The following is a 26,866-nucleotide window of genomic DNA, read 5'->3' as shown; positions in this document are numbered from 1 at the left end:
ATTACGCGTGCTGGTTCGATCGTTGCGTCTGCAAACTCTGCGCCTCGCAGCAATAAAGTTATTATTGTTATTATTATTATTATTTTCCATCTCGCTCGGGACGTCTCGCTTCCGTCATCGAGTCTCGAGCTAGATCAGCGCGCTAATCGCGCTTGGTGTGCGAGATTTCGTTGCGAGATCTGCTACGGGGTGCCGAGGAAGGGGGATGAAAACACGGGGTGTTCCCCCGGCTTGGGCGCGCTCGTCGTGGACATCGCGCGAGGACGCTGTGAGCCATCGCTGCGGTTTTATTAGGATCGGTTGGGACGCGGACGTTTTGAGGACGAGCAATTCCGATTTAAGCCGCGGGATGTCAACGATCTCCAACGGTCGGGCATTCTCGCTCGGGCTTGGATTGGCAGGAGCTAAATTTACTATGGCGTCCGATATATCCACGGATGAACGTACTGCCAGGACCATACGTTTAAATTACATCGACGACGGATTAACCGTCCGCGATGGTCCTTCCCACCTTGCTTCCGAACTTGCCTGCGAACCGATCGATGCGGATGCGATGCCGAATTCATTACGTGAAACGTATTCATTATTACGTAATCAGGGATACGATGTCGGGATAATTTTCGGGGTAATTTTTCGGAAGAGCGATGCGAGCGAACAATTTTCATGTACCGATTGCCGTTTTAATTGTTCATCATGAATTTCAACTTGACTCTCTCTCTTTTTCTTTCGTTTCAATTTATGATTGCTGAGCGGCGATGAAAGGAAACAAAGGATATAGCGTTTTCGCTGGCGGCGTTACCTTGAAACTCACGGCCGAAGTGTCGACAGGGCAAAGTGCACAAAAGTCGTCGGGACTCGGGGGGGGGGGGGGGGGAGTTTTCTAACGCAGTCCGAGTAACGCATTCCTTTAGAGTTTTACAGATGGGCTTTCGCCTTCGCGTCTTCGCGGAGGTACCGTGTGTCTCTCGCTTCGAGATGCAAGGCGACTCGAATTTTGACGTGTGATTTGATGACGGAACAAATCTGTCAATATTATGTTACATTAATTTGTGCTTTACACGTAATCTTACGAAACAGATACGGATGTACAAAACGCAGCTCTACTAAACAGATTGCAAAGAAAGAAACATTTTCTTCAGTCGCCAAGTACTCCCACGTTTCGTATTAATTTATGGGTATGTCGTAAGCCTTTAGTAAGGGTTCCAAGAGACGCGTAATGACATTACGCGTTCCCAGAAATATCAGTTTCAAGGGGAGAGGGTGCGGCGACGGCGGCGGTTGCGAAAGGTCGAAGCCGGTTTCGGTTTTTTGCGCGAGCAAAACCGATTTGCGTGCGCTGATCGGACTGAAAAGCCGGGTGGCTCCTCGAGTCCGTCGATTAGCGGAGGAGAGAAACAACGCGAAAGAGGAGAAAGGGAGAGAGGGAGGGAGTCCTTTATTAGCGCGGCACGAAAAACAGGAAATTAGCGTCGCGACGCGACGCGCGTCCGAACGAGTGAGCACAACGACGACGACGACGACGACGACGATGATGACGTGTGCCAACCGGATGGACGACGATGACCCCACCACACGATCCACCACCATCGCCGCGCTTCCGCCGCCGCCGACGTCGTCTGCAAGCCCTCCGGTGCCCTCCGTCATCCCCCTCCATCGCTCTCGCATACGAATGCTTAATCACAAATCGATAGATGTGACGCATCGCCGCGGCCTGAGATACGTCGACTTGCCGCCGCTTCGGCATATCTGCATTTCCGAGCGTTCGAGCGCCGGCCGCGCGTGGCTGCCGAGCGGATTAGGGATTACGCGCTCCATCCCCCTCTGTCTTTCTCTTTATCTCTCCGTCTCTCTCTCTCTCTCTCTCTGGAAAGCGCATTTTGATACATTTGATCTTTCACCGAGCGAGTCATGATAATCTGACGCGATTGTACGGAGAAGAGGAGGAGGAGGAGCTCTTTTAGCGAGGCTCTAGGAGGTAGCGTAACGCATAATTTCGACGACTACTTCGGCGCACCCCGTCGTCGTGAGACACTCCGTCGTGTTGGATGTTACCCGGCAGTGTTACGGCGACCCCGTAATGGCCGGGAGGAATTGCGCGCGAATCAAGTGCAGTGCAATTACGTGCGCGGATAATGGTTCGTATTCCGCGTGTACTGTTAACGTTCAATGCGATCTCCGCCTTGGTATACTCTAGTTACTGCTTTGCGGTCTGCGTTCAACTCTCCGGGGAAATTGTCTTAAATTTCGAGGCTCCGGAGGTATTCCGGTGGAACGTTCTTTTTGGCTGAACATGTTGCTCGTCTCAGAGCGGCACAAAAGTCCCACAAGCAATGCTTTTAAAAAGTTTTCGGCAGTTTGCAATTTTTGTCTCCGTTAACAATTGCTCCCGCGATAACTATCTACGACTCGATCGAGACGGGTCGTGGGAGAATGGACTTGCAACGCAATGGATTTGCACTTTCCGACTTTTTACAAGTCACTTCCGAATGTTATCGCATCTCTCTCACATACACACAAACAATGAAGCAGTGAAACTCACAAAAAAGTAGAGTAAATTCGTGAAGAATAATAAAAAACTTGTACCCTGAATTTTTTTCAAAAAGAATTTTTCAGAAATATTAGGAGTGTGATTTAGTTTTGAGGGTTTTGCAACAGATGGCTGTAGTGTCAGTTTGTTCCAATAGCTGTTTCCGATAACTGTTCTTTCTTACAGTGTTGACATTATCCATCACATTTAGTAGCATTATAGCAATAGATGCAATCACAGTCGTGTTTATATCATCGTAAAAATCCGAAAGAGCATTTTCGACATGCGTTGCTTTTGTTTTTTGATCAAAAGAAAACTGCGGCTGAGGGTTATAGAATTCTTGTGGAAACTTATGGTGATTCTGCCCCATCAATTAAGACGTGTGAATACTGCTTTAGACGCTTTAAAAGTGGTGATACTGATGTGAAGGACAAAGAACGCTCGGGACAACCAAGAAAGCTTGAAAACGCAGATTTCCAAGCATTATTGCACGAAAATCCAACAGAATCCACTTCAGAACTTGCCAGAGCATTAAATGTTGATCGTACAACAGTTACGAAACATTTACATGAAATGGGAAAAATTCAGAAAGAAGGGAAATGGGTTCGACATGAATTATCGGAAAGTGCCATTGCGAACCGGTTGAACATTTGCATTTCGTTGATCGCCAGGCAAAAAAGGAAGAGTCTTTTGTCTCGGATTGTTACTGGGGATGAAAAGTGGATCTATTTTGATAATCCGAAACGCAGAAAATCATGGGTGGATCCAGGCGAACCATCAACATCCACTCCGAGACGCAATATTCACGGTTCAAAAGTAATGCTCCGTATTTGGTGGGATAGTGTACTATGAGCTGTTAAATCCGCATGAGACTGTCACGGCTGATCGTTATCGACACCAATTGTACAAGTCGAAGCAAGCATTGGACCAAAAACGACCACCAATTGCGAGTAAACGACGGAAAGTGATTCTTCTTCGCGACAACGCTCGACCTCACGTTGCGTTATCAGTGAAACAAACACTTAGAGCTTGAATGGCAAGTCTTACCGCACCCCGCGTATTCTCCGGACATTGCTCCATGCGATTATTATTTGTTCCGGTCGATGCAACACGCTTTAGAGGATACACACTTTCATAATTTCGAAGAAGTGTGAAAATTCGTCGACGAATGGATGAACTGAAAAGAAGAGTGATTTTATCGTGGTGGAATCCATCTCTTGCCAGAAAGATGGGAAAAAGTTATAGAAAACGAAGGAAAATAGTTTGATTAAGGTATTCATTCATTATCATATTTAAATACATGCGTTTTTGAGGAAAAAAAACCCTCAAAATTAAATCACACCCCTAATACTTCCGTAGATATATACAGGGTGTCTCATAATTCTTCATTAATATTTCAGAGAGTGAAAGAGGGTTGAATATTGAACAAAAAGTTCCTTTTTTGATTTTGGCTCAGACCATTATTTACCGAGGTATTAACAGTTAAATTTGTCTAATCAGACGGCGCGCGGTCGGAGTACGCAGAGGCATAGCATGCTATGGGATCCCTCGCGCTTACCGTACCTTTCCTCGGTTAAAATTCTATTTTAATTTTTTTTATTCTTATAACAAATAAATCAATAAATCGATAGACAAATAAATAAATGAATATATAAAAAATTAATAAAAATAAATACAGAAATGTATCCAATTTCTGATTCGTTTTATTCTTATTTATCCCATAGCATGCTACGTCTCTGCGTACTCCGACCGTCCGCCGTCTGATTAGACAACTTTAACTGTTAATAACTCGGTAAATAATGATCTGAGCCAAAATCGGAAAAGGAACTTTTTGTTCAATATTCAACCCTCTTTCACTCTCTGAAATATTAATGAAGAGTTATGGGACACCCTGTATATTCGGGATCGAAAGTTAAGTGTGCTTTAGAATTCATCATGAAATGTCTTAGGATACAATTTACTGCGTATCCCCGATCGAGTTTATCTCACGATGCAGTTACCACTGTCAGATGCATCGAGGTCGTTTAAATGTTGCGTCAATCATGGGATTAGCAGACCTCCTTTTGTGACCCATGTATAGAGCCCATGGATAATGCGCAGCAGCGCACTTTCTATCAGATACGCGGGGACACGAGACGTTATTATCAAGCGTGACTGATTAGGAAAGTGGCCGTATACAATTAATTCTAATTAGCCTCACGTGTGGTCGCACATGTCGCTCTGGATATCGATCGATTATGGCACGACGTAAAGCACGTTACGAGGATTAGTATCCAAGAAATGGATCCCGCGCGATCCCGAACGATATGGCTTCAAGTTATGTAAAAAGAGATAGAGAGAAAGAAAGAAAGGGAGAGGGAGGGAGGGAGAGAGAGCATTGTCGTAATGTCCTAATCAAACGATTTGCACTTATATATTCTGATACCGCGATAACGGCGATGTGATTTAAGACGCGCGCGCGTAGACTTGCTCGTACAATAATTAAGCACGGAGCCGGCGCGATAGACATATAATAATATTTACAGCCGCGCATAATGCGGCATAATGAGATTCCATTATGGAGATTTACCGGCCGTATTATGCATATTATTGCAATTTAATCTATAAATAGTCGCGCACTCAGCGAGACCGGAATACCCGCTGTCTGGAAGCGCGTACACGAGACTTGCAAATTCAAACTGGACGAGTGCGACTGGTGGGTCTACAATCCAAGCAGCAAGTTCAACACGAGCGAGCGAAGTATCTCTTGAACTTGATTGATCGATAGCTCGCTGATCTAATTATATCACGTACGTCTTCGCGGTTCTCTCTTTTTCTCTTTTTCCACGATACGCCGCGCCGCACGCACCGTATTACGATAATGTAAACACGGTTTCGTTCGCATGCACCATGCTGCGCCGAAGCGCCGCGTTGTACTGGATGTAATTCCCATCGAACGGTGTAACTTGCGTCGCTCATGAATACGTGTTAACGCCGTCCTCCATCAAAATGGGAACGCAACGATGTGATACGCACAACCGCGATACTCTTCCGCTTCCGAGGAGGAGGAGGAGGACGACGAGCGTATTTTATCGGTCGTCTTAACGAGCCTGGGCAAATTACATCAAACAATACACGGTACCCGAAAATGGCAGGGATGCCCCGGTCGTTCGAATAATGGATTGCCGTTAAAGCTTAAAGCTAATCTGTTGGGTTGGCCAAAAAGTAATTGCGTTTTTTTTATATAAATAAAAGGCGAATTTTTCATGGGAAACAAAAACTTTATTAAACAATATATTGTCCATTTTGTTTGATTATCTTTTGCCATTTTTCAGGCAACTTCATGATTCCGCGCTCAAAAAAGTTCTTATCTTTTTCAGCAAAAAACAATTCCAACAACGATTTCATATCCTCATCAGCAGTAAAGGTTTTACCATTAAAGGCGTTTTGCAAAGAACGAAACAAATGGTAATCTGATGGTGCCAGGTCTGGCGAATATGGTGGATGTGGTAACATCATGGTAACACATCCCATCCAAGCTGCAACAATTTTTCACGAGTGACCAAACTTGTACGTGGTCTAGCGTTATCATGGTGAAACACAACACCTTTGCGATTCACCAATTCTCGACGTTTCTGTTTGATGGCATCATTTAATTTATCCAGTTGACGACAGTATACGTCTGAATTAATGGTTTGATTCCTTGCAAGCAGCTCGAAATACACAATACCTTTAAAGTCCTACCAGACTGACAGCATAATCTTTCTTTGGTGAATATCTGCTTTTCAAGTGCTTTGAGCAGGTTCATCACGCTTGCTCCACGATCTTTTTCGTTTGACGTTGTTGTAGACGATCCATTTTTCGTCGCCTGTTACATACGTTTCAAAAATGGATCATTTTCCTCACGTTTCAAAAGAGAATCGCAGATGTCAATACGCTTAGTGAGATGAATTTCTTTGAGCTCATGCGGTACCGAAATATCGAGCTTACTAATGTATCCAAGTCGTTTTAAATGGTTTTCAACACTCGATTTCGATATGTTAAGATTCTCAGCAATCTCTCGTGTCGTTAAACGCCGATTGGAATCGATCAGTGCCTTTATTTTGTCATCATCAATTTCGATTGGCCTTCCCGAGCGTGGTGCATCTTTCACATTAAAATCTGCAGATCGAAATTTAGTAAACCAATTTTGACACTGCCGCAGTTTTAAAGCATCTTCGCCATATACATGACATAACTTTTTATGAGCTTGCACAGCGTTTTTCCCTTTTCGGAAGTAATAAAACAAAATATGAGGAAAATGTTCTTTTTGATTTTCCATTTTGAAATCGACGGCAAAGAAACAATTGTTAACGAAATCGTGTACTTTCTTTTTGTAAAAGAAGCTTGAACTGTGAGTTGTTAACCTACATAATGAATTTGCGGTTTAGAATGAAGTTAGTTACATTTCAAGACATGTATGTCCATCTATTGGAAAAAAACGCAATTACTTTTTGGCCAACCCAATAGATTAAAGAGGAAAGCGCGATTCGCGACTTTCCGTCGTCGGGTCATTAAGAAAAGAAAATTGCGTGAGCGCTACATGTCGGCCCGACAATCGAGGTCACGGACCGTGTGCGCGAGTAACAATACGCGACTCGCGTTGGGGGAAAATTGATGGTGGATGAAATTACGGAACCCCGTGAACCGAAACTCGCGTAGTATGATTGCCGATTAAACGCTTCCGAAGAGTTGTTCATCGCTTTGCTCGTGTGACGATCAAATGCTTCAGAACTTTAACACCACTCTTGTTTTTTTTTGTGGATACGCGCCGATCTGATTCCGCGATCGATTTGCACAACTGCCGCCCGCTCCGTGTCAAGAAAATGACAAATTAGGGGAATAATAAAAATGAGAGGGAGAAGGAGGACAAATCTCTTTCTGCGTTTCGCAGCAACGTGGAAGGCTCGCTCGCGCGACTTTCGCGACTTTCGCGAAGAGCGCGGAAAATCGATGGTGAATGAAGCCTCGATCCTGCGTGTCTCATTCAACCGTATTCACGGCGGTGCATTGTAAACACGTGCGTATGCACATAAACCATTATGCGGCTGCGGCGGTGGCTGTTCGCCGAGTGGTGAAGCAATCGTATAAGCCGTAGTGCCGGGGTTCAACAACCGGTATAAATTAAAGCGGCGCTCGCGGATTTCAATGCCACGGCCTTGCTCAAGGCCGCCGCACTCGTAGAAAATCAACGGTACATTTGCCCCGGCATTCGTAACAATAAATTGTACGAATGCGCGCGTATGATCGAGTACCACCATCCGCAAAACCAGCGCGACGTAAGATCGAGCGACAGACTTGCTAGCTTATGGGTCGTTAAATCCGGATTTCCCCGAGGGAAATCGCCCGCAAAACTCGCGTCCATGGGATACGTCGTTTGTCAGACGATGCTGAGCAAGTCTCTTCAATCTCCTGTGTTTTAGAGATGCTTCGAAGATATTTCGGAAAATTTCTAAAAATGTAATGCCGACAAATATCGAGAGCGGCAAGCTTGCGTCTAACGTTTTATGAGATTTGTTGTACGTCACGTTATGGGGGGAACATCCTTGCTGGGAAAGTCGCGAAACGATACTTTTCAAATTCCACTTATTTGGTATTTGGATTCACTAACTTTCTTGCTGTACTGTATAGACTGTATATTATGTATGTTCGATGAATGAGTTAAGTGCACTTAGATATGCAAACATGTAATATGGAACGCGAGTGGAAAGGTAGCGTACAGACATTGCCAATAACGCAAATGACTTTTGGGTTTTTCTTTTTACAAGAAAGTTTTTACGCTTTTTATGGATAATTTATGTAGTAGTACTACGGACTCGACTACGGAAACAATTTGGCACAGCAGCATTGCGCGCATTCTGAACATTCGTAAATTTATATCTTGAACTGTATGTTTTAATAATCTTTCTAAAACAAATGTTTTCGCCATCTGACTCGTGAACTTTTATGTGCAATCTCTACACGAAAAAAAACTTGTAAGGAAATTAAAATTGATGTTTACATTTGTTATTTAAGTGTAAGTAATTTTATAATTTACAACGTGTTTTAGCGGTACTTCGTTAGCTTTTGTTAATGTCTGTACGATTGATATTATCATAACGTGTTCTTGGCATCCGTGAATTATTTTCGCCGTGTCTGTACTAGACACGTGCACTTAATTTCTAAAATTATAACATGCATGCACGATTTACTCAATTACATCACTTATCCGCTCTTGCGTTACGGAGCGCTTCGTTATTATTCTCGCGCGTAACCGTTAACATGATGATACGATTCGGCAAGTATTTCAATCACGCGATTGTTACGGAGAATGAAAACCACCTCATTTTCGGTGCTTCTGTTCAAGTTTAATTTTTAAGTAAAAATTCCTAATTAGATAAAGCACGCACTCGCGCTTATTGCAAATACTTTCGCTTTATTCCGAATATACCAAACATTCCGTGTTAATCGAAATAATATTTCGCGAAATTGTCGCGACGTATTTAACAATTTCGAGTTCTCTCTCTCTCTCTCTCTCTCTCACTCTGCGAACGTTCACGTTGCATTTGCAACGAAATTATTTTCCGACGAGCAATGTATTTATTCATCGCGTGCGTGATTTACGTGTGTACTCGCTTCGATCGCCGCGAGTAATGATTTTTCCGCGAATATGTAAATGTATATTCCGTTACACGATAGAACATAATAAATTAACATTATGTTGTCCTAATGCGCGACATTATCGCGTAAACAAATGACACACATTGCTCCCAGTTAATTAATCAATTAACTCCAATCGTCACTGGACAGGACGCGATGATAGCGCGCTAGGATCAACGCGCGGGCATCAATCCGTTGCTGAACAACTATCGCGCACTATGACAAAATTGCCACACGACATGGCAAAATTGAAGGGCTCAGTACCATGATGTAAAATTAAATTCTGCAAAGCGAGAATGACCGTGCGTGCGGTGGCACGTAGAGAGATTACAATACTGTTTGAATGATTCGCGGTTGGATTTCCGCGGAAATGGATTTTGAAATTTTCCGAATCGACTTAATTATTAATCCAACGCATTAAACCAATTCTGCTTTACGCAGAATCCACGCAACGCGGTTATTCTGATCGATCTACGCGTTCCCACGCGTTTGTTCGCGAGACGTACATTTTCCCTATGCGGAACCGCACCGCGTGTAGCTCGAATGTTGTTGATCGACGCTCACGTAATAAGAGGGCACGCCGAATTCACCGATTCACGGTCTTCCTGAATTTAATTGCAGCATACTGGCCCCGGGGCGACAGCGCAGCGTCGTCCCTCTTCGGCGGGATGCCGGGTGGTTACGGCTTGGGCCACCATTTGCCATCAGCATACGCTATTCTGGGCCGAGGGGGCTCAGCGCCCGGCTTTGGGGGTCACACACCAGCCTCGGCGCCACCCCCGTCCCCTTACCCCCACAGCAGTCTCGGTACACTCAGCGTGGCTGCCAGTCAAGCTGCGAGTCTGGGTAAGTAAATTTCCCCCGTCAACCACGGTCTTCATCCCCTTCTTCTTACTTTCCGCTCTCTCGCGTTCTATCCTTGTCGTCCTCGTGACTCTAATCCGCGACCTGCTGCTCAAGTCCCATCGATTATCATGGCCGTACACGTCATCGGGAGTAACGTGCTTGCCTGCTTCTCGCAAGGCTGCTTTCGCGATTATTCAGGGTCGTCACTTGGCTAACGTCGGGCACGACATGTGTAGCAAACGTGTTGCGGAATACCGTTGCTCCCGTGCAGCAATCAAGCTTGATCTTGCAGTATTGTCTAACATGTAATATGTTTAACATGTAACATGTGTAGTTTCAACATTATCATCTAGAAAGTATTTGAAAATTTTATCGTATAATCGATATAGGAAACAACGTGTGAAGTGTCGAACATTATCGAACGCTGATCAATCAAATAAATATTATTGAAAATTACATTTCATACAAGGTTTTGCGTCGCATTGATACGTAACGCTCTAATCTTCCTGAATAAATCGTCGCAGAAGAAACGCCAGTTTCGATACCTCGTGCAATGCATATCTCGACTATCTATCAGAAACATGCAGCTCGTTTATCCACGACTGATCACTTCCATCTTTTTGCGTCTCGTCGGGAATCAGGCGATCGAGTCGAGTCGAATCGAGTTGAGTCGGCGTTTTAAGACCGAATTTCGCGGACCGAGTGGATTTACAGAGACACTGTTCGTATTGCAGGCATTACTCCAGCCAGCGCAGCATGGTGGACAATGGCCTCTCATCTGGCGGCGCAGGACTACCTCGCGAGGCTACAAGGAGCGGCAGGACTCCCCGGATTTCCGCCCGGTGCCGAGAGCCTCCTGCCACCCTATCCCGCCTCTCTACTTAATCCCCCCCTCTCGTCCCACAAGTCCAGTAAGTGTAAGTAACAACGATCGACAATATCGCATGGTACGATGCTCGAGAAACGTCCGCCTTCGTACGCTTAATCCCTTCGCCAAGCCCTTTCGAGATAACAACGTCGCTGTTTTTCCCCTCGAAACGGCCGGACGACAGCTTTTCAACTGTCTTCTCTTCTCTTTTCCGATCAAGCGACAGCTTGACGAAATACCCCGCGAGTTTCACGGTCTACACTCCCTTGTATCGTACATTTTTCACGATTAAAAACTATTGCTAAATTTATCCGAGTTGAATCTTGAATCTGAGTTAGGTTTATGTTTTCTTCTTTTTCTTTTTTTTAATTTATTGCCACACTTATTTTCCATTTCGTCGACGGTTTATTTATTTGCGAGCTTCAGCTTCCTTTTTTTCTATTTTCTTTTCCATTTCTACGTTCGAACTCGTAATATAATTTTCAAGTTTCTTCCTACTCGAAGTTAAACAAAGTTACTCGTTAATGAGGTGGGAACTTGAAACTGTTTTGAGTTTATGCACCTACTTCGGTAACAATCGACAGTCACACTTCATCCTGAATTAAGACGAACGCGGACCTTTCCGGCGATAACTTGGATTAGGCAAATTGAGTACGCGCGTTTACAATTACCTGCATTTTCACGATCGAGCAGCTAAGTCAAGCAAGAGTCACAAGACGCCAGCTAGCAGTAGTAGCTCGACGACGCCGAGTATGACGAGCAGCAGTTTGCCAGCGGTATCCACCCAGGCACCGGTGACGTCCTCTCATCACAGCACCTCGGTCAGCAATACGCCAAATTCGCAAACGAACGTCGTCAGGTGAGGGATCGTTCATTTTATAATAAATATTTCAACGCGGGATCTCGCAGACCGTTTAATCCCCGATCAAATTGTGCTTTCACGCTGTGTCGCTTGTCGCAACAGTTCTGCGAAGGAAGGAAGGTGAATATGTTAGCGTAGCGGGATCTCTATAGCGTTTTTGTAACTCAATTAGGATATTTAGAAGAGAGAGAGAGCATAGGCCTCAACTCAAAATTTCGAAACTTGACGTCTTTTTATTATTTTTATTACGTTATTTTTCTATTATCTCGACTGCTGCAAAGAGTCAGTGATTTGACCGTGCTGTCTTCTCCAGTGATCCTAGTAGTATATTGGGAGGCGTGCGTCTACCTCCCGACACGGAGATCATCAAGTACACGTCGAGTATAGTCGGTCCGAAGGTTCCCGGGACGACGAACCGTGGCAGGAAGAAGACAATATCCTTGGACACTCCCAGCGTCAGCGTGCACCCGCCGCCCGTCTCCGCCCTCAGCGCGCATCAGACGAACACGACATCATCCGCGTCGCTGATGATGGAACCGAGGAAGTACAATCGCACGGGGGTACGTTCACAGTCTCTGCTCGCGTGATTCGCTTAAGCAAAATTGCAAAGGCAATAGTCACATTTATCATCTTTTATTTTTGACTGATGTTCATTGCTGTCGGAAATGCCTGAGCAAGAAAAAGATTGATAAAAGAAAATGTAACAATCTCGAGCTTCGGAGGTACCTTAACCTCTTCGGCGGCATTGACGCCATATGGCGTCCTTGTATTTTTTTCGATTGATTGGGCCGATCTTCATAAAACTTAGTACCCAGAAGCTTTTTGGGTCGCTGAATACGAATCCATAGTCAAAATTTCAAAATTCAAAATGACAGATCCAATATGGCGATCAAATATATTCATAAAATCAAAATTTGTTCGGAATGTTATTAAATCTGATATCTAAGGGTTTTTGGGACTGACGAATACGAATTTCAGATCACAATTCCAAAATTCAAAATGGCGGACCCAATATTGCGGTCAAAAAAGCAAAATCTATCTGAGTGTTATGAAAACTGGTATCCAAGAATTTTTTCAGTCGCTGAATTTGAGGTACAAAATTGCAAAATTCAAAATGTCGAACCCAATGAAGTGGCACAAAATAAATAAAAACTTTTTTCACTGACTAAGTTTTTGGATGCATCTTTCCAAAGATAGTTTGGGTTCCCAATTCTAAGATACAAATACTTGTCAGTTTTTCAATTGTTCTTAGATAGATTTGGTGTTTTGACCACCATATTGGATCCGCCATTTTGAATTATGAAATTTTGTATCTCAAATTCGTATTCAGCGGCTCAAACCCCTTTAGATACCAGTTTTCATAACAAATAGATAGATTTTGGTTTTTTGACCGCCATATTGGATCGGCCATTTTGAATTATGAAATTTTGTACCTCGAATTCATATTTCGCGAGCCAAACAATCCCTGAATACAAGGTGTCTTTAAAATCCGATTACTTTTTTTTGGGTGCCACCAGGGGCACAGTGATATTCTGTTTGCCGCTGAAGAGGTTAAGTACCTTAAGCAGCGCGTGAGATACGCGATGTAAAACGACCGTTAGAGGCACTCTGTAGCTTGAGATTGTTACTTCTTCTTTTATTAATCACGCGCGTCTGATATTCTCCGCAGACCGACTCGCAAAGCGAGTATCGAGACGCGGTGGATCGCGTGGAGGTGATCAAGCTTCCGGCTCATTCGACCAACGGTTCCGTTCTGTCGGCGCCGCCGGCGTACACTAGCGGCAGCGGCAGCGGCAGTGGCACCAGCAGCAACGTCAGCAACAATGTCAACGACTCGGACGCACCTCTGAACCTTTCCCTGAAGCCCGCCACGACGAGTAGTAGCTCGCCGATTTCTGGTAGTCAGCCGCTCAGTCAGCTCAGTAATTTAAGCCAATCGTTACTTGCCTCCGATCGAACGTGTAAGTATAACAACTGTGCGCAGTGCGGCGCGGCACGGCGCGCTTGTTTCCGGTCGTTACCGCTTTAAGTTACCGTTGTGGCATAAAAGCGCGGCGTGTTTTTGCCAAACGGGGAAATTGCTCGAGAAATAGAAAGGTAGAGAGTCGAACGGTATTTTCGCAGACGTGCAATTGCTCGCCGTTCAGAAGGAGATCTTTACGTCTTTTAAAGCCGATCTTTCAAAAGACCTGAAATACCAATTACCGCGGATTACATGGGATCGGTAACCGCCGTTCTCCATTCCGCGGTTTTATTCATATCGCTTGTAGGAAGCCGTGAATGTCAAAGCGTTCATCACAGACTCGAAAAATCTCGATTTTGGCCGAAAGAAATATATTTCTTCGAGTTAAATTTTTTTTTACGGAAAAATCGGAACTCGCTTCCGCGACTTAATAAAAGAACTTTGTGGTTTCGTCGCAGCGAGGCGAAAGCCAGGACCCAAGCCGAGAAGAGTGCCGCAGAACTCGGTGCCGGTGCCGGCGTCGCCTAGTCCCTCGTTGGCGCAGCTGTTCGCCGCGGCGGATTCGCCGCAGCGGCCGAGCAGCGGAAGCGAGGAAAGCGAGAGCGCGAGCACCGCCACTCACCATAAGGACGGTAGGCCGCGGAATCTCGGTCGCGGCGTGTCGAAGCCCAAGAAGAACACGGTAGCCTCGCTGCTGGCTCAGAGCAGAGCTCTGGGGATTAAACCGACCCCGACCTTGGATCCAAGTGTGCCATTGTCTCACCAAGTGTCGTTGCTGAGGTCAAATATACTTGCGGCTCAGTTGCACGCTTCCGCTGCTACCGGCCAGGCTGACGACAAGAATCAGGTAAGGACTGGATGACCCAGATCCGGGGCTCAAAGCGTTTTCACACGACGTCGCAGTTTCAGAGTTACTTGTGTCCTCACATTTAATGGACTATTGTTTCCTTTATTCTGACTTCGTCTAATTTCTATATATTTTCACGATTATCTTTTGTTGAAGTACTATCACTTGCTAACGAAGATACAGAAGAAGAAGCGACCTCGACCAATTCGTGCTTCGTGGGCGAGGAGCCATGTTCGTTTTTCTTTTTTTTACTTATGATTTCGCACTAAAACCATTCTCCCTATATAGAGATCTTTGCAGGAGAAAATGAAGAACAAATTACTGGAGGCCTCGGGCGAGGAGAGCAATATGGACGTGACCAGCGAGAGCGGCAGCAACACCGACGTCGTCAGCGACACCGACGACGACAACGCCGAGGGCATACCCAGCGCGAAGAGGAGAAAGCTCAGGCCCAGCGAGAGAGACCTCCAGATGCCGCTGGAGCGTGGCTGGAAACGTGAAACGGTTATCAAGGGACTCGGAAAGACGGGAGTGATAAAAGGCGAGGTGTCGTATTACAGCCCCTGCGGGAAAACTTTTAGGAGCAGTCCTGATCTAGTGAAGGTTCGTTGTAACCTATTACAACCGGTGACGGTTAGACGAGCGCGTTATCAAAAGTGATTCGCGTCAAGTCGCGCTGAAAGTTTCCAACTACTTTATCAAACTGTCCGTCGTTGCTCTCGCGCGGTATCTGATGTCGTCATAAGGAATTAGCGTAATTTACCCTGGAATCGCGATAACGAGAGTCTAGAGTAGGTCAGATCCCCCCTCGGAGCGAGGCTTTTTCTCACGGCAGCGCGACGTGTTCGCTTCTCGATTTCAGTTTCTGGAACATCAGAATCCGGCCGAGTTAACGACCGCCAACTTCTCGTTCTCGTCGCGGCCGCTGGTCGGAGAATTCTTGCAGCCGACGATGGGCCTGGCGGAGACCGACTTCGTCAGACTGCCCGCCCACGAGGTGGCGAGAAGGCTGGAGGAGCTCCGAGCGGCCAGTGGCTTCAGGGACGCGCGCACGAACAATCAGTATGAAAGGGACAAATTGGCTTACGCGAAGAAACTCGCGAAGGAGGAGGCGCAGCGGCACAAGGAACAAGCTAGGTGAGGCGCTCGATTATTCATATCGGTTTATTGTTACCGCGCGGAGCCAAGTACCCGAGCCCAAGTGTCGCTGGGAAGTAGCGATTACCGATGCCGGTTCAACGGATAGAGAAAGTGCCGATCAATGCGCCTAAGTTATCGCGCGGTATCGATCACTTCGCGAAATAGCAAGTTAATGACTGTCGATAATAGTCAAATAAATCATGGAGCTCATTGAAGCGCTAATCTCGCCGTTACGAGCGCAGTTATTCATTCGCTCGCTATGATAAAACATGTGGGTTTTATTACTTAATCCGGTGTCCCGGTTGGTTGCAACACATCGGTGTTTGATTAACGTGCATTTATCTCCGCGTAAGATCATTGCGTGCGCGTAACGGTAAACTGTCGAATCGGCGGACGTCGCCGGAGTAGCTTACTGCGTTGATTCAGAACTCGAGGTCCGCTCGCGGAATTTATAAACGGCCTTTTGATTAACGATTAATGAGATGGCGCGAGGCTAATGATACGTTCATTGTAGGCTTATTAAGGAGCAGGAGAAAACGGAGCGGCAGGAAGCCGTGAGACGGGAACGGGAGATCAGGAACCAACAGCTGCTCGAGGTAAGTCGAGCCTTACCATGCCGAGTTTCCTTCACGTTTGTCTCGATCTCGTTGTTTCATTCACACAAAAAACTGTTCTCTTATTCTACTTGGGATACCTACGTTTTTTTGTATTTTGTCCACCTGTCGTGCGTGTCGCATGCTCTCTGTGTGTGCCGTATTTATATATATATACATATATATATTATCTCCGTATATATATACATCTGTCTATATATATATACATATTATATGACCTTTTTTAATGAATATTCTTGTATAGAGAAACTCTCTTATATACTATATATACGTCCAACGATCCTCTTACAACCCCAATGTCCCAGGACACACAAAACACCCATAGCCAACCAACAACCGCTAGCGATAGTGACAGGAGAGAACCCAGCATGTCCTCCCCTCTACTCTCTATTTGATTTGTACCCCCTTTTTATTTTTACCAAATTATTGTTAGCTCCGTTTAGTGAAAACGTTTCGACAGTGGTAACAGAGTTGCTTTTGGAACTGAGCGTGGTTGTTTCGGCTACGTTTCTTCTTTTTTTTGTAATAATTAAACGAACGCAGCTGCGTCATAAAAAGAAAAGGAGTAAAATACAAAATAATTGTTTCAATCTGAATATTCGCCATCATTGTTCGATAAGAGGAGGAGAAATTTTATTTCTTTTATGGTCGGGGCTATATTTTGTTTTAGCGTACGCTAAAAATACATACAAACAGAATTTTTAATTATTGTTTGAACATGGACGCGAGAATCGCGAATAAATTAATATGGGCGCCAATATTAGTCTGTATTGCAAAATTCTTCGTGCGATATTCGTTATTTTATATATACCGAGATCTCTGTTTTGAAACAGAAATTCCGTATATTCTCGATCGATGCTACTACTGATGCTTTTATGTGCGTTGTAAACAGAAACGCCATTGATGTGTTTTGCTTGCTATCACTTTTATCTGCTCTCCATTGCGAATAATCACGATAAGTAATTGCATTTCGCTAAAAATCGTTCCTGACGGAAACATCACGGAAAGTTTACGTGACGTACAAAAAGGCATTTAGCGTTCAAAGTGCAACATCCGAATATTTCGTCTTTCGGCCAGAAATTATGATTTTTCTTCATCCGAAAAGAAGGTGAACTTGTTAATGGAAAAATGAAAAATATCTTTGCCCAGAAATATTTCCCGCACGACGTAATCGAGAGTGGTAATCGATTTCAGGAGAAGTGATTCGATTTTAATTTTCAACGTACTTAAAAGTGACGCACACTCGTATTAGAGTCTTTGCTCCATGTGGAACTTGATTGACGTTATTTTGGGAATTTTTCTGCGCAAGGGAAAAACTTCGGCGAAGTAGAGGCGCGCGATTGTAGAAATTTCAAAAGTCCATCCATTGTGATAGTCCTCCAAACTACCCCATCGGAATCCTTCACGCAAGCCAGATTACCACCCTTATCCTCCTCAATCACTGTCACTCGTTCGTTCATCTGTTTCCCCGCATTCACACACGCATTCCACATCCACATCCACACGCACTGCACATCACTAGCCCGAACATCACACACACAACCCGTGCAATTTGAAGGAATAGAAGGAAACGTCAGACGACACAATAGTGTGTAGTACACTGTAGCTACACGTGGATTCACATGTAGTGGAATACGCGAAATAGGGATGCCCAGATCGTGTATAACCGATCCCTAATCGATGTCCTTTTCTGAAACGTAGAGAGAACACGGCGACGGATGTGCATTACCATTATCGATGCATACTTCGTTTAGACGAAGACTGATTAAGATTGTGACGCAACTTAGTGCGATATCGATGTAATTGAGAGAACGTGATCATTTTGTTATGTGTGTCGTTGTGTTGCTATTATTTATACATTGCGTTGAACATTAACAGAGATTCCTTTCCCTTTTTTTTAGTCGGAAAATTATTTTACATTAATTTAATTTGTCGCGTGGTTCTCTTTTTCTTTTTCAAGTGGCTTTTATGTGCTTATAGTATCTGAAATTGGCTTTATCGGAATTATACGCATTTTAGTATCTCTAAAGGCGGTACGCGGAGTTCACAGAATCATCCCGAGCACTCTAAAAGCGATGTTAATAATAATAATAATAATAAAAATAACGTGACTGCGAAATTAATTTGCCGACGATATTTTTCTACATTCGCGCAAATTATATCTCGTCCGTCACGTATCTCGTATGCAAAAAGGGGAATTTCACTTTTATGTAATTTAATTCTCGCACATTGTATGGTTCATTTGCAACTCAAATTTACCAAGCACCAGCGCGTGCGATGACCGACACTCGCGTGATCTCCGCGTATCGTCCCGATTCGGACCCTGCCTGCTTCGATGACGAAGCGACCGGTCGCGCTTAGAACAGTCCTCCCGATTAACGCGATCGATTATATATTGGGCATCCCTGAAACCCATCACCAACGCAGGGTCGAAAGCGGCTCGCGTTCACGATCAAGCAGAAAATGAAGATCATCCAAGAGATCGAGCGCGGCAAGAGCAAGAGCGACGTGGCTCGCGAACTGGGTCTGGCGAGCAGCACGGTCGCCACCATCTGGAAGAACCGCGAGAGCATCGCCGAGAGCTGGCGCAACCGGGACATGATGCAGCAGACGGACGTCGAGGACGTGCCGTCGAAGAAGCCGCCGCCGCCGCCGATGTCGTCCCTGTCGTCCGCCGCGTCCTCGACGACGGCGGCGCTCTGCACGCCGGCGGCGATGACGACGACGACGACGTGCTCGATCACGACGACGCCGCCGTCGGTGTCCGGCGTGGTCGTGGCACCACCGCAGGTGCAGGTGGTACCGCCGGTTCTGCCGCCGCCGCCGCCACCACCGCCGCCGCCGCCACCCCCCCCGCCGCCGCCTCCGCCCTATTCCACCCTGACCCTGCCGCCGCCGTCCTCGCAGCCGACCGCGCCGATCTCCTCCCCGTCGAACCCGTCGTCGACCACCACGTCGACCGGCACGACGACCACGACCGTGCCGCCGGACAATACGCAGCAGGCTCAGACCCAGACGCAGAGCCAGGAACTTCTGGAGGTAAGATGTCGTATGACGCATCCCGGATCCTCGTCCACGTGTCCCCGATCTCTCTTCCCTCTTTCTCTGTCACCTGGTGTCGACCTCCTTCCTCACGTGATGCCCTGAAGCTCGACATCCCGACATATACGCCACTTGGACCCATCATCAATCACATTCATATTCACTAATGATTGTTGTCACATTGTCTTGTGAATCGTTATTACTTCCGGATGTCCCTGTCTCCCTTCCCGTTGGCTTTGATTTCTCCCGCGAGCCGGATACGATTTGTGAGAAGGTCGAAGAGATAGATCCCTCTCTCTCTCTCTCTTTCTCTCTCTTCGGAGGTAAGAGTTACCGCGGAACTGCGACCCGCTCGCGGTCTGCGATTCCACGTGTGTCGCGTAGGATGGAACGATATATACATATATATATACGGTGCTTCCGGTACTCCCACGGACGAATGTCGTTTGACTTCCTCAGCGCTGGTTTACGGCAGACTCCATCGCCTCCTCTTCGTTCTTCGATTGGAGGCAATACGTTTGTGAAATGTTAGCATTAACGAGCAGAATCGACGGAATTTGCTTCGCCTTCTCTTTATGAGCAACTTGTAATTCGTAGTTGTTCTTGAATTCCTTGCTTGCCGTTTGCTGCACGAAGAACAATTACTTATCAAGTATTAAAGTTTTGCAAAACCATTTCGCGAATGATATTATTCGTTTAAAGAGCTTGCAAGATGAAAATAAGAATCACACGTGTGCATTATAAAATTTTATATTTTTCAGAGTATCTTAAATTCCCATTAGTCTGCAATCAAAAGTTTTGCGACATGTTTTGAGACGTAGCATTTCACGATTCCTTAAACTCTGCTGATTATAACATCCGAAAGTTTTGACTGCGACGACACGCAGCATCGTCGAAACGAAGAGACGAGTCTTGCGACCGACGTCGTGAATACCGGAGCACCTCTCGCCTGCTATCTTACATCACGTAGTGATAAAACGGGAAAATATAAGACACGTACACACACTTACATGCATATAAATGCTCACCACCGTGCTTCCATAGGATTGAACGTCAAATGGCCGATTCCTTCGTCCGGCCAAGCGGATTTCGGAATTTCAGTTTTGCTACCAACAAATTGGCGTCGTTTGCTTTCTCCGAAAATGAGATTTCTTAAATTATTCTTATCCTACTAGCATATTACTAACAATAATAAATTGTGATCGATCACGAATTTATTAGGAATAAAAAAATGTCTAAAATTTTATTTTAATCCTTAAATAGGCGCAAGATTGACTTTAAGTAGTTCCTCAGTATGTATAGGAAAATGTTTATTTTGTTTTGTTTTTTGTTAAAGTAATAAACTTTAATTTTCAAACTGCATTGTTTTTGCATACCTCTTGGTTTACTTAAATTTCAAAAAAGAAAATGGGGTCACTGATGACGCCATGCGCCCTTGTGTGATTTTGCCAGTGCGCCTACTTAAAGATTAAAGCAGATGCTTCAATAGGTATACGAGTTTGTTGCTTGAATAGTGGGTGTGGTATAAATTTAACGTTTCTTGTTTGAAAATATGAAACTATAAAGTAAGTAAAAAACATTTGTCTTTTTTGCCTTTTTACTTTAGAGTATTTTACTAGCAAAATGAACTTTGCTGTGATTAAAGATCTCCTTAATAAATAACATATAATCTCATGCAACTTAGAATTTGCTCATTTTCAGTTTGGTTCAATACACATTTCGGAATTTGAGTTTTGTCCCGTGAACACGCAACAGCGAGGAATAACTCTGGCAAGAGAAAAATCCGAAATCCGCCGGAAAATTGTAAAAGCGAAATCGATGTCGGGCCCGCGTTTTCGCTGATCAGCGCGTTTCCCGATACCGACAACGGGAAAAGCGCGATCCAGCGAGGATGCTAGATCGACACTGCGATCACGAGGCACGTTAAAAAGCTGACGATATACGTAGGCACGATATATTAAGTATACATTACGATATAATGAACCGAGACTGTCGCAATGCTATCTCCTGTGCCTAGCTTCTCCTGTCACTATACAAAATAACAGCTAGCTACATGATATTATCCAGCATGCCATATCTTCTCGGACACTTGTCCACCACCACGAGTGTTCGGGTATTCGCTACACACGAGTATATACAAGAAAGCTTTCCTTTACGTATTCTCGTTGCGAATAAAAAGCGACACGTGACCTCGCGTGAGCAAACACGTGGTGTTTATTCGATCCGATAACTATACTTGATATTTTTATTAAAACATATATATTTATATATATATACGTAAATATTATATCTTACATATATTTATACATATTATATATATATATCTTTATTATACTATGTATTGTCCATTGTTACACTTTGTGTATTCATGAGTGACACGAGACATCCACTGGCCTAACATTTTGTCAGCTTTAAGCGCGATGGTGCATCACACGTGCCATCCACATAATATGTGCATACATAGGCGAGTATTGCTTGGCTCCTTGCATGCCCGCTCAAGTTTTTTCACTTTACCACGTTATCTTCCACACATCTTCTCTTCGATCTCTGTTCATCTTTTAATATAATGGTGTTGGTTTATATGAAACAGTTACAGACACTTTCTCGTTACCTTTCATATACTTCTTCTTCTCTCACACGTATTTATATAACTCTAATTATTTCAATTCCGCATCTTTGCTGTCGAAAGTTCATTCCTGGATCTTTCACGAGCGAGTTCTTCGTGTTATGCTTGGCTACTGTCTCGGCGTACGTACACGCCGCTTTCATGGTGGGGTTTTTTATTAAAAATCGCATGCTTTGCTACTCTTTCTCTCTCTCTCTCTCTCTTTTCTCTCTCTTTGTACGAGGTTTTTGGAAGGATCGATTGCGCTAATCAATCAATCATGCAATAATTACCGGTATGTAGAAACTGAGCGTGTGCGCGTTGCATCGCGGCTGTGACATTTCGGTGAGCTATCCGCTATCCGATGATAAAGAGTCCACGAGAGCGCGATGATCAGATTGCACAGTCGACAGGAATGAAAGTCAGCTCTACGCGTGCGGGCATTCTCTCGAAACGGAAATATAGACCTCGATTTTTGGCATGAGCGTAGCCGGGAAGGATGCAAGGATGCAATTTGCAAGCCCGAAGCCTCGGTAACTTTACGCTTTCCCTTCGCCAACTGAAATGTTAGCGATATGCTGCGCGCAGCGCCTCGTGAAACAAGTTGATTCCTTATTTAAGTTACCTCGATCGATCCGGCTGGTTCAGTTTAAATATTTATCGTTGAGGATTAACGAGCTGCGATCACTCACGGCATCTCGCGAAACTTGCGTTGGGGAAAGATTGGCTTCGGATATGAATAATTTGTCCCGGCGACACGAATGCACCCCACGTTAATTTCCGGCTACATCCCCGAACTTTAGAGTAGTGCTTAATCCCTGTGATCTGTGCTACATAGATATTGCTTCCCACACGTAGCCTTCGAATCACGATTACACGACTACGAAATCAAAATCCGTAGAAGAGAACTCATTTTCCGCGAATGGACAACTTGTTGTCGAACATTGACTGACTAATATTCGTCCGCTTGCCCGTCAACGAGACTCTAATTTCCATTCATCCAGACAGTCGGGAAGGTAAAGTGAAGATCGAGGCGGTCGCTTCGCGAGAAGTCATTCGTGCTGATTTGCTCAACTCTGTTTTCTTCTCATGAGGAAAATGTTCACTTCAATAATGATGAGAAATTCACGCGTCAAGCAGTGACGGATTCTTCAAAATTATAACGTACCTTACATCTTGCATCGCTGCTTTAGATATAATTTTTAAAAGTCGTCTAATATTTCTGGACAAAGATTATTCTACAAAATAAAGCGTCAGTTCGTTAAAGGTTGCACGCGACAATTTCTGCACTGAAATGCTTCATAGCAATACAATTCGACGTTTTCATTCTTGCGACTTTCTCGATCATCGCTGCAACAAAGCGGTAGAGGTAGACATGAACTTCAGGTGCAGTTAGTCAGCTAATTAAATGAGCAAAATCAATAGTACAACAGGATAGCTTCCGTTGTTCATTGGAACGACGGAACGTGTCTCTCTCTCTCTTTCTCTGTTTCTTTGTCTCTTGCCGTGAATGTCGAGCGAACCTGCGAACGAGAACAAAATTGTCTAAGTCTCCTCCCGATAAACATTTTATTTACGGATGCAAGTTACGTGTGTATGGCATGTGCGCAGGCGCGGAAAAAACGGCAGGAAGAGGTGGAGAAGATCCGACTGGAGGAACAACAAAGGAAGCAACAGGTAATTCAACAATCGTCACTAATGTTAATGCCTGTCCCGTTCGCTCTTTCTGTCTTGTCGAGCCACCCCGACCAACCAAACGCGAGCCTGAACGGACGTCAATTGTGCAAGATTGAACTAAAAGTTTCTTTAATTCCTCAGGAACGGGAGCTGAAGAGACAGCAAGCGGTCATGCTGAAGGAGCAGGTGAGTCTTTGAACTAGAACGAATCCTTCCCCGCCGATCGTATCGTCGTTATTGTAGACTAGCGTGTGCGTGTGTGCGTGTGCGTGAGTGTGTCTCTCGTAGATGTAGACGTGCTCTGTTTTACTTGTGTAAATCGCCTTCATTCGTCGTTTCTCGTCTCTTTTGCGGTGTCGCAAGACCAAACTACGGGCGAATTGATTTTCTATCCTATTTAGAGATGGAATGACCAGAAATGGGGAGTTCTATTTGTGTGTCGAGGGATATGCACAAGATAGATACTTGAAGTATCACGATTACGTGAAATCTGGATTATTTTAGTCTTGTTGGATTGCGGATTTGTTATCGATCGCCATTGACACAGATTATCGTAAATTATGGATTTGGTCCTGTTCGCATTTAGGAAATTGAGATGATTGTTAATGAATCCATTGTACTGCAGAATATTCACTTTGATATGCCTAACAATACACTGTATCTATATCAGATCAAAACGATAGCTCTAACTCATTATCTAAATTACCCAATATTCACCAACATGAAAAAGTCAAATTGCTAATGCGATTAATGGTATCATTTTCGGGGGAGTGTAATTCATCTCATATCATGTGCAGGATGTTTAATCTTCATCCCTCGTATTAATATATTATTTGATGAATGAAGTCCCTAGTGACAGCTTCTATAGAATACTGAACGCGATGAAATATTTATATTTCCTTAGTATACCATTTTATATTAAAAAAAATTAAGATCTATAAATAGATGAAAAGTCAATTTTATTTTTTTAATTCCTCAGATTTCTGAACTTTTTCAACTTTTTCAAACTTTCAATAGAATTTTATTGAAATAGATAGATAACATTTATTACTACTTCAGATATATCAAGAAGTGGCGACTTGGTTTACAATTTTATTGAAATATTACATGCTAGAAGTAATTGCTGGAAACTATATCAAATACGATTAACATTATACATTTCGTTGGAAAAAAAGTTTCTACGCATAGCAATCCATCAAATTCCCATTGAGGGAGGTCGATGAAATGATTTGAAATGATTCCATGAAATTTGCGTCATAAAAATTTAAATTTACGAAGATGAAGATGAGACATCCCACGTTATCACTGGGCGCGTTCGCTTCATTTTAAAATCGGGGAAAGTCAATCCAACATAACATTCCCGTTTAAAACAAAATCAGCAATCTTGTCGCGAACGGATCGATCAGCTTGCTGATCTCGCGACACGATTCAACTCTGTGGCAGAGAAATAGTCGATACAGAAATAGTAGAGAACGCGTACACGTGAGGAGGATTGTTAGATTGCTAGAATGTAGCGGTTTTGAACACTAGTGGACTGTGGATGTGTTTTGTGCCGCAGATGTTCATGCAGGAGCTCACCAAGCAGCGCGAGATGTACTACACCGTCGAGCTGGTATGTCACATACCCAAGTCTAGCACCTAACCGAACGGCATTAACGAACTAGTAACTGTTCTCTCTCTCTCTTTCTCTCTCGCGCGACTAACTCGCACGATTGCCTTCGGCTGCGCGTTGTTACATCACAAACGACGGCGTGCATCCAAGATCATTCTGGCTTACTTTGAGTTACCTCGAGTTTTCCAACTCCGCAAGATCCAACGTGACCGGGGCTGTTCGGATTTGTGCACCGTTAACGCATCGTCATTTTCATTTTGTAACGCAATCAGTCGACTCACCCTTGGGCCGACGTCCGCTTCAGCTTTCACGATCATCAGCACAAGCTCACAAGCTTCCATCCTGTAAAGACACACGTTATCTCATTGTCAGCTCAATGACAGGGAGGCGAAAATGTTTTGCTTGTTTTACGTTATTTTACATGATCGAAGTTTTCTTCCTTTCAAAGAACGGGATTTTTTGTTCCGGGAAACACGTTCTGCGAGCGTCAAGCTTGACCTGGCCGAGGGAGGACGATCAGGAGGTAGTACGCGCGCGACACTACATCTGGTTTGCTTAGAAACTGCACGAGTTTTCCTCGCACTATACTGTAGTTGAAAAATTGCGGTTCTCGTGACGACGCGTCGATTTGCTCTCCCATGACTATCACTGCATCCGTTTGACAGTAATGTTCGTAATGTGTAGTGCGTGATAGAGTATTTGGAAGACGGTTGTAGAGTTTGCACCACGTTGCCCGTGGCGTGCGACGAAACGCCGAGAATGGAAAATCATGAAAGAGCTGTCGAAATTAATCTGTTTTCGCGTAACTGCCGAATGACGAACCGTTGGTTCCTCTAAACGGTTCCTCCGATTAAGAGTAAGTGATGCTAAGAAACGATGCGGGCAAGGAAGATGTGCGCTTGCAAGGAATTTGATAATTTTTAAAAGTGTGATTTGTTTAAGCAAGCTCATAAATATTCCTCGAGTTCACACGCGCGCACAGTAATAGTCTGGAAACGTAATAATAGCTTCTTGTGATTTTTCACTCCACATACATTGCGCTTTTTTGGCAATACATGACGGAAGGCCCAAGTACAATCGGGTGCATTGATCCTGCGCGCTTATGTTCAAGAGCCAGACATTCAGGAATACTTTTTTTTCATTTACGTAATTGATTGTATGGCTCCAACTACTTCATGCTCCATAAAAGAACCAAAGAGTTCTGGACAGCATCGATGCGACCCGATTGCACATTACGCTCGTCCTCTTCGCGATTTTTAATTTGGCGCATTATCTGCATGAGCGCGCCGGTTGGTCTCGCCTGCGTCTTACCGTAACGGTGAACGTGATGATCATAGGAGCGGGAGAGAAGGAGACACCACATGACCCTGGTGCGAGCATTAGAGAACCGTCGAAAAATGGAGGAGAAAGAGAAGAAACGCCTGGAAGCCAGGGCCGAGAGAATCGCAACGAAAGAAAAGCGGGCGGAGCAGAGAAGAGTCGAGATGGAGCTGATCGAACAAATTCGCAAGCCCGTAGAGGACATGGAGCTGACAGGTGCGGGAACAAAAGAACGATCGATATCGGGGCAATAAGGACTGTTACGTCACGTCGTGAACTGAAGGGT

The 26,866-nt window shown here is 44.5% G+C and overlaps 1 protein-coding gene across 15 annotated transcripts in view; it reads left to right on the top strand.

The window, feature by feature from the left end:
* LOC105278586 (bromodomain adjacent to zinc finger domain protein 2B) overlaps positions 1 to 26,866 on the top strand; it is a 190,440-nt gene that overhangs the window by 152,054 nt on the left and 11,520 nt on the right. For 3 of the 15 annotated variants that reach the window (XM_026973357.1, XM_026973354.1, XM_026973361.1), the window contains exons 5-20: positions 9,806 to 10,030; positions 10,765 to 10,947; positions 11,592 to 11,757; positions 11,863 to 11,880; positions 12,074 to 12,320; positions 13,430 to 13,721; positions 14,182 to 14,570; positions 14,727 to 14,801; positions 14,871 to 15,173; positions 15,433 to 15,707; positions 16,225 to 16,306; positions 18,752 to 19,363; positions 23,583 to 23,648; positions 23,790 to 23,834; positions 25,207 to 25,260; positions 26,598 to 26,796. In XM_026973357.1, the coding sequence (XP_026829158.1) occupies positions 9,806 to 10,030; positions 10,765 to 10,947; positions 11,592 to 11,757; positions 11,863 to 11,880; positions 12,074 to 12,320; positions 13,430 to 13,721; positions 14,182 to 14,570; positions 14,727 to 14,801; positions 14,871 to 15,173; positions 15,433 to 15,707; positions 16,225 to 16,306; positions 18,752 to 19,363; positions 23,583 to 23,648; positions 23,790 to 23,834; positions 25,207 to 25,260; positions 26,598 to 26,796 (3,231 nt within the window). Of the gene's footprint in view, positions 1 to 9,805; positions 10,031 to 10,764; positions 10,948 to 11,591; positions 11,758 to 11,862; positions 11,881 to 12,073; positions 12,321 to 13,429; positions 13,722 to 14,181; positions 14,571 to 14,726; positions 14,802 to 14,858; positions 15,174 to 15,432; positions 15,708 to 16,224; positions 16,307 to 18,751; positions 19,364 to 23,582; positions 23,649 to 23,789; positions 23,835 to 25,206; positions 25,261 to 26,597; positions 26,797 to 26,866 lie in introns of all 15 variants that reach the window. The other 12 variants (XM_026973367.1, XM_026973356.1, XM_026973362.1 and 9 more) reach the window with 8 other exon arrangements.

This window comes from Ooceraea biroi, chromosome 10, assembly GCF_003672135.1.
Source record: "Ooceraea biroi isolate clonal line C1 chromosome 10, Obir_v5.4, whole genome shotgun sequence".
NCBI classification, from domain to species: Eukaryota; Metazoa; Arthropoda; class Insecta; order Hymenoptera; family Formicidae; genus Ooceraea; species Ooceraea biroi.
Note: the sequence above shows the minus strand (reverse complement) of the source record. Positions and strands in the feature narration are given on the sequence as shown.